At 46.4% G+C, this 8,026-nt stretch overlaps 1 protein-coding gene across 1 annotated transcript in view; it reads left to right on the plus strand.

The window, feature by feature from the left end:
• Window positions 1–4,118, plus strand: part of Dipk1c (divergent protein kinase domain 1C) — a 41,800-nt gene extending 37,682 nt beyond the window's left edge. The window contains exon 5 of the mRNA XM_005356416.2: window positions 1,971–4,118. Coding sequence (XP_005356473.1) covers window positions 1,971–2,189 — 219 coding nt within the window. The 3' untranslated portion in view covers window positions 2,190–4,118. The remainder of the gene's footprint in view (window positions 1–1,970) is intronic.
• The last annotated feature ends 3,908 nt before the right edge of the window (window positions 4,119–8,026 follow it).

The raw sequence follows: 8,026 nt of genomic DNA on the forward strand, positions 1-8,026 counted from the left end.
TGCACATGTTAAATAAATAAATTTGAACAAAGAGAGAGGCACTAAGGTTCCTCAGGACACAGAGGGCTCTTACAGATTCATTGAGAAGCAGGTGGAACTTTGAACCAAAGAAAACCGGCCCAAGAGGACAGATACAGATGACAAAATTCAATCAACTGTAGGGGTTAGGAAATCATTTCATCTCATCATTTAATGACTAATTAAAATTATGCTAACTAAAACTCAACAATGACATGCTTTTGCCAGTTGGAAATAGTCACTAAAATGCTGTTAATTAGCAGTTGAAGCTTCAGGGAGTTAGATGAGTGTCCCCACCTATAGCTACACCGTGGCTCTGGATTGAATGTGGACACATGCATTCCCATATGTCACTATTGTCTTTGGCTACAGTTCCAGAGGTGAAATGTGCCTTCTTTGTGGTGTAGTATAGAGCACCACATAGAAAATTCAGTTTATAAATCAGCATTTATAATATGATCTCATGCTTACTAACTAGTGTTCTATTGGAAAGACAGATGTGCTTCCTCGTGTCAGTCAGTGTTCGGCCACTGTGACACAACACTTGACCCAATCAGCTTATCATGGAGAAAATTTAACTTTGGGTCATGATTCCAGAGGCTTTGGTCTATGTTCCGCTGACTCCTTTGGGTTAGTGGTGGGTACAGGATCCTGGCTGGGGCTTGTGGCAAAGGACAGCTGTTCGGTTCATGGAGGCAGAGAAGCAAAGACAGAGAGAGAGAGACCCCCCATCCCAGGATCCCTTGCAGGGCACACACCTGTGACCTCACTCATTCACCCCTCTTCACGACCCCAACACATTCTAAAACACCACCCACTGAAGGCATAGGGCCTTTGAGGCATATTTAACATGTAATCCATTTACATGTCTGACCAGGTCAGACTCAGTTTCTGGGAACATTCAGAGGTGCCAGTCCCTCTCAGCGGAGCCCAGCGCTGGGGTTAACTTGTTCCTCGGCAGCTCCTGCCTGTGACGCTGCTGTAGAGCATGGATACTATGTATGACGTGTCTTTCTAGAAATTTAAAATTTTTGCACCGGTAAAGGGTGATTTCTAGTCAAAGGGGAAATAAAACTACTGTTTCAAATGTCACCTTTGGTTTTTGAAACAAAGTTTCTGCATGTAGCAGTCCTGGCTTCCCCAGAACTTGCTTTGTATAAAGGTGTTTGGTAAATGAGGTGGACAGAAAGCCTGGTCAAGGTAAGTTAGGCACATTCTCAGTGCAGCTCCAGGCAGTGCTCCCCACTGTGGGGTTGGGGACCTCAAAACCTGTTGGCAGATAATGTGTGGAGAGTCTGAAGAGCTCTTGTTATTCACTGAATTTCATGGCCTATTAGCGGTTAAGTCTATGAAACAGTGGCTTTTTTTTCTTCTTTCCCTAAAGTAATGCAGTTTGAAGCCTCTTGCACAGCCTTGTGCCTGTACAGCTTTCCCCTGGGATGTACTTTTCCCCTGGGTGTCCTAGGACTATAAAGATAAAAGCTCACACTTGCATGCTCTTCTTTACGAATGACCTGTTGACTCTCAGGACGCCGCTATGGGCAGTTATTATTGTTATTATCCCCTGTGAACGGGCAGTCCATCTAACTGAGGGATGGAACAGGCACGGCTGCCCTCTGCCCTGCCAGGGAGCAACTCCTTGCTCGACTTGGCTCTGCTCTTTTCTTTGGAAAAATGTTTATTCTTGTTTAAGTATCACCCAGGATTTTCTCCCTCTGCTTTGGGGCTGGAAATGGAATTTTCTGCTTCAGAGGGAGGAAGTCTTCTGTGCTCTTAGATATACCCTGTTCCCAGTGCTTAGTGGTTGAAGGCTTAGGAAGGAAACTCCTGCTCAATGTTAAGGCTCTCTCTACAGAGCCTTCCCCAAAGGGGCAAGGAAAGGGTGTCCTTGAGACCTAGGGGATGCCAAGAATGGCTTGTTTCCATGAATTAACTTCTCACTTTCCCCTAAGGTCATCTGTGATAAAATATTTCCACGCTGGTTCTCCTCAACTCACAGGAGCCCTGCCGTCTCCCCACAGCTTCGGCTGCAGCTACAGCAGGCTGTTCAGGAATGTGCTCACCAAGGGGGTCCCTCTGGGTACTCCAGGACTGCATCCTCCGGCGTGTTCTGGAAGCTTCGGTGGCTCCTGCAGGCCACTCTGAGAGAGCTGCAGGAGGTGGAGAAGTAGCTGCTTTCTTGTCTTAGTCATCAAGAGTGGACAGAAGAAGTGACCTTCAAGTGATGGCCTCTATTGTTGCCATGCAAATGCGTTGTCCGTGCCATTGACAGGTTCTTCTGGAGAGTGCAACCAACTTTCCCTTCTGCCACTGTGGTGTGGACCACCCTTGCTCCTGCCCAGCTTGGTTCGACTTTATTTGGTGCTGACTTCTGTCCTGTCCACTCCCTCAGAAGTGAGCCAAGGGAGAGGATTTGGAGTATTTGACCTGTGCAGTTGCAGTGTGCAATTTTCTGACGAGTGCAACCATACCTTGCCATTGGAGACAAAAGGCAGCTGCTCCCTGCTCGCCATTAGCAAGCTAAAGTGTGAGTGTGGGCATACAGATGAGTGTGTTTGCAAATAAGTGTGTGTATATGTGCACCCATGAGTGTGTGTGCGTGTTTGTATAAGTGAATGGGCACTGTGTATATATGATTATGTTAATGTGTGCAAACACATGTGGGTTTGTGTGTACATGAGTGGATGGTGCACATAGTCTCACAAATGATGTGTGTAAACACACGTGTACACACACAGGCAATGCACACTCATGCACACGCGCACACACACCTTACCGCTGTCTTCTCTTTCCTGACATGTGGAGATGAAGTCTGTGCCAAGCACAGAGGCTGACGGAGCTGGAGGTGATTTTCGTTTGAAAACTGTATCTCAGGTGGGTGTGGTGGTGTGCACCTGTGATCTTCTTACTTAGGGAGACTGCAGATTTAAGGCCAGCGTGAGCTACATGATGAGTGTGAAGCCAGTTCTGTACAGTGAGTTCGGGACTAGCTGACCTACAGATTCAAACTATGTCATAACAAACACACAAAACCAAACCCCAACAGAACCAAGTTTCCTCTGGAGATTCTCTGCTGACGAGGAAGTGGCGTGAAGATGCCTTCATTGTACCAATGTGTCCGTCTCTTCAGTGGCTCTCACGTGCCTAGACTGCACTCATTTCCCATCGGGCTATCTTTTCTCAGAGAGAATAATCACCAGTGATGGCTGTCTGAGTTGTCAATGCTGTCAACATCCGGAATTAACTAAAATCCAAATGGCCGGGTACACCTGTGAGAGATTTTTCCTAATTAGATCATTTGAAATGAGAAACCCACCTTTAATCTAGATCCTCTGAGGTGGGAAGATGCACAGTTAATCTGGCCCTTGGTTTCTGTAGGATGTCCCATTTTGTCCATGTGTGAGGGTCAGGATGCCAGAGGGGGAGGGAAAGAACAGAGCGATGGAAGGAAAGGAGAGAGGAAGAGAAGGTTTCCATATATCCTTCAAGGGCATGTGGTTCTACCTGTGGGCATCTCCACCTCCTCCCAATAGCACCATCAGCTGAGAACCAAGCCTCCAGCGTAAGAGCTTTTGGGGAACATTCCAGATCTAAGACATCACCTTTGATGGCTTCTTTTTGAAATGGTGTAATAAAGGGCCGTCTGCCTCCTAGGCTGTGTCCTTGCCTTGCTTGTCTGGTTTTCAGTTTTGGGTAAGCGAACGCGTTCTGAACAATTGTCCCACCCTTTGCACTTAAAGCCCACATGGAAGATATTTTATAGCTGGCACTGACCTGGGTCCAGCTCCTTGTGCTTTTCAGGGGTTGTGTCTTTTACTCTAACAAATTGCTGAAGTTGAGCTTCACTGGAAATGCTACAGAAGAGCTGGCCAGATGGCTCAGCTGGTAAAGGTGCACGCTACCATGTCTGCTTGCCCTCTTTGCTCCCTGGGACCAGGGAAAACTCATTCCTCAGGTGGAAACCCATCCAGACGGCAAACCACTGTGGAACAAGGTGAAGGTGGGATTGAAGTATTTCCCCTGAAAGCCTCTCAATGCGAGTTTTGTTTTATTTTTGTTTTGTTTGTTTGTTTGGTTGGTTTTCGCTGGGAACTGAACTCAGGACCTTTGGAAGAGCAGGCAATGCTCTTAACCTCTGAGCCATCTCTCCAGCCCTGGTTGGTTGGTTTTATATCCAAAAATAAAGCTACTCACTTTGACTTTTCATGAAAATTGTAGCTTCTTATGGGGTTTGAAGAGATGCCTCAGTATTTAAGATCACTTGCTGCTCTTGCAGAGGAGTCTGGCTAAGTCCCCAGCTCCCACATGGCTGCTCAAAACCACCTCTAACTGCAGTTCTCTCTTCTGGACTCTATGGTCACTGGACAACACCCAGTGCACATACATACATGAAGAAAACACTGCATATAAAATAAAAATGAATAAAAATCTTTTAAAAAATATCCTATACATGCACTTTTAATTTTACGTGTGTGTGTGTGTGTGTGTGTGTGTGTGTGTGTGTGTGTGAGATAGCCCACATGTGGTGTAACTTACCATAACAGAGGATGACTTGTGGGAATGAATTCTTTCCTTCCACCATGGATTCCAGGGATCATAGGCATGTGGGCAGGCTTGGTTGTGTCAGGTCTAAGGAAACTCCATTTCCCCAAATTCCCATCAGTTGAACAACAGCCAGCATCCTCTGCAAGTTGTGAAGTTGGTCCGCCTCTGCCCAAGGAGCTATTTCCCTTATCATGGAGAAGAGATAATTACAGCATTAAAGTGCATGGTGGCCTCCAGGCTACCTCAGCATCACAAGTACCTGTTACACATTTCGGAGTCAGTGTTGGCATCCTAGCTCTTCTTGAGTTTTCTTGCTTCCCCCTTACCCTAAGCTCCCTGCAGATCAGGAGCTTTCCTTCCCACAGTTTCCCCTTCTCCTTATAACCCTGACATTTCCTCTATGTGCTTCCTCTTGTCTTCCTCTGCTGTGGGGCAATGGTCTTGCACCCTGTAAAGATTTGTCACTTGTATTGGTCTAATAAAATGCTGATTGGCCAGTAGCCAGGCAGGAAGTATAGATGGGGCGACCAGAACAGGAGAATTCTGGGAAGAGGAAAGGTTCAGTCTGCAGTCATCACCCAGACACAGAGGAAGCAAGATGAGAATGCCTCGCTGATAAAAGTTATCAAGCCATGTAGCTAACACAGACAAGAATTATGGGTTAATGTAAGTTATAAGGGTTAATAGGAAGCCTGAACTAATAGACCAACCAGTTTATGATTAATGTGGACCTCTATGTGTGTTTTTTTTTTGGAGGGGGACTGAAAGGCTTTAGGACAAGGCAGGACAGAAACCTCTGTCTCTCTTGGTCCTCTCTTGGTCTTCATCTATTACGCTTTCCCATTCACTTCTACTCTGCCTCTCTCTTGGCCAGGTCCAGTCTGCTGGCGATGCCCAGTCTACCGCTTTCTCTCTCTGCTCTGGACTCCTCCAGATGCCTCTGCCTGCTCTCTCCCTTATATCTACAGTAAAACCCTTCCCCTTAGCTCTACCTTGGAACAGCCCTGTAGACAGTTTATATAGGTAGCAAGTTACCAGCTGAGCCACTTTTCTAGCTTTTCAGTAGCATTTCTAATTTGTCAGAGTAAAAACCCTCCCCCGAAAAGTACAAAAAGTGGAACCCAGGTCAGCGTCAATGCAAATATTAAATTTATATTAAAAACTATGAGATTGTTTCTGCATTTTTTTTTGTAACTGGATTGCTTGGCTCTTGAATGTGAAGTTCTAGATGACAGTGTTGTGTCATTGTTAAGCGCTGGACACTGCTGTAGGGTTCTGTGGTCTAGGCCACATAGAATTCCAGCACATCCAGAAGTCATCATCTTGTCACACATCCCCATGATACTGCAGGGTCCTTCTAGTGGCTCCAGCGTTTCTTCAGGAAGCTCTGCCCTTCCTCTCACTTTGTCTCTTCCCTCCCATTGCTGAGGATGCTGGTGTTCCCATCTGACCTCAGCAGTGCTGGCAGAATTACAATGCTTTCTCCTGTCTCTGTCTCTGAGGCAAATATCTATTGGAACTCTGTTCAGGACATTAGAGAAGACCTGGATGTTTTGCTAGAGCAGAGCCACAGTTTCCCCTCTTTAAAAGCACATTTTCCAGGTGTTGAGCTCAACTATGAGAGAACATACAGGAATACAGAGTCAGTGCATCCACGGGCTTGCCTCAGACTCCCTGGGCCTTCCTTCAGGCTCTTTCAAGGTTCTGAGCCCTCCTGTGGTGCCATTTTCTTCTCTTTAATCACTCCCCCTTTCATCCTGACCAGGTCCTGGCATTTCTTTGAAGACTGAGAGATGAAACCGGAGTGAACAGTGTAATAAGAGGTTGCATAATTCTGAGGAAACTACACCATTCTTTAAACTGGTGCTTTTGATCAGGGTTCTTGCTTATTGCAAACATTCCTGCTGTTGAATTGTAAGCTTGGCTATTATTTTTTTTAAACATTTGCTGGAATCATCTGTAGGCCAATTCTTCACTAGATCTTAGTTATTCCAGGTACAACGAAACACTCCTTATCCTCACTAGCAACCGGGTGACTGAGTAGGTCTCAAGTTGTGAACCTCTCGGGTGGGTGTCCATGGTAAAGTGACCAGTGCTCTGGGAACTGCACTCCTTCCCCAGCTACCTGTGGTGGTTTAAATGGCAAGGCCCTCATAGCCCTCACATATTTGCATGCTTAGTCTCCACCTGAGGAGCTGTTGGGAAGGATTGGGAGGTGTGGCCATGTTGCAGAAGGTGTTTCCCTAGGGGTGATCCTGGGAGGTTTCAAAATCCATGTCCAGGCCCAGGGTCTCTCTTTCTCTGCCTGCTGCTGATCAGGATGCAAAGCCCCCGGCTACTGCTCCAGTGACCTTCTGCTTCCCGCCATTATGATCGAGGACTAACCCTCTGCAACTGTAAGCAAGCCCCAATTAAATGCAGTCATGGTGTGGCTTCACAGCAGTAGAACAGTGACTAAGGCTGCCTCTGACCCCACCCCCTCCAGGTCCCTCAGGCCTCCAGAGTCTTTTCTCTATGGAGTGTCTTATGTTGTGAGCTTCGACCTCACTTCAAGATCCAGGAAGGGCAGTGAGGGAGCACTTAGAAGCAGCCAGTGACAGATTGCACTTTACGAGCACTCATTTGGGGAGCACAAAGATCTTGCTGCTCTGAGTGTTCTGTACATGAGGCCAATTTTTACGGCAAGAGTTGAGATGAAAGAGACAGAGTAAAACTAAGTGGTTTTAGCTTGCACTTGAAGAATGAAGTCAATAAGCCTGAGTTTTCTTGTCCTGGTGTCAAAGTATACACTATGCAAAGTTTGCCACTTCACCAGAGGATTAATGCTGTGAGAACTCCTTCAGCCAGTAGCCTTTAAGATAGCAGCCCACTTGGGCGTGGTCTCTTGTGCTATAAATGCAGATGTAAAGCTTGCACGGCTCTCTATTGGCTGCTGGATTCAGTTCCCATTTCCCGCTCATGCAGAGGACTGTTGATCTGTGAATCCACCCCTAAATAAAGCACCCTTCAGTATACTCCACTCTGAGCTAGTGTGGGATGACTTTATTGTAATCATCTACAGATTATGACAGCAGGAGATTCCTGGAGACTGTGAGGCTGCCGTTTCCCAGAACCTTACTTAGTGAGAACTTGATGCCATCGTAACAAATCATGTCTATAATCTCAGGCAGTGCCAGTGTTGAAATGCTGGGTGTGGAAGCTCATGGAGGATCTGAGGACAGATTGTACTACACGGTGAATTATAGGCCAGTCTGGGCTATAGAGCGAGGCTGTCCCAACAAAGCAAAGCAAAGCAAAGTGTAACAGGAGACTTTAGGCTTCTAAACCACCAGTTTCTGTGCTAAACAATAGATAGAGATAAAACCAAAGGCCTGCATTATCTGTGTTCTCATACTCACACGTGTGTGCACTCATGCTAATACAAGACACAACTCTCTCTCTCTCTCTCTCTCTCTCTCTCTCT

Source organism: Microtus ochrogaster, chromosome 18 (assembly GCF_000317375.1).
Source record: "Microtus ochrogaster isolate Prairie Vole_2 chromosome 18, MicOch1.0, whole genome shotgun sequence".
Lineage (NCBI taxonomy): Eukaryota > Metazoa > Chordata > Mammalia > Rodentia > Cricetidae > Microtus > Microtus ochrogaster.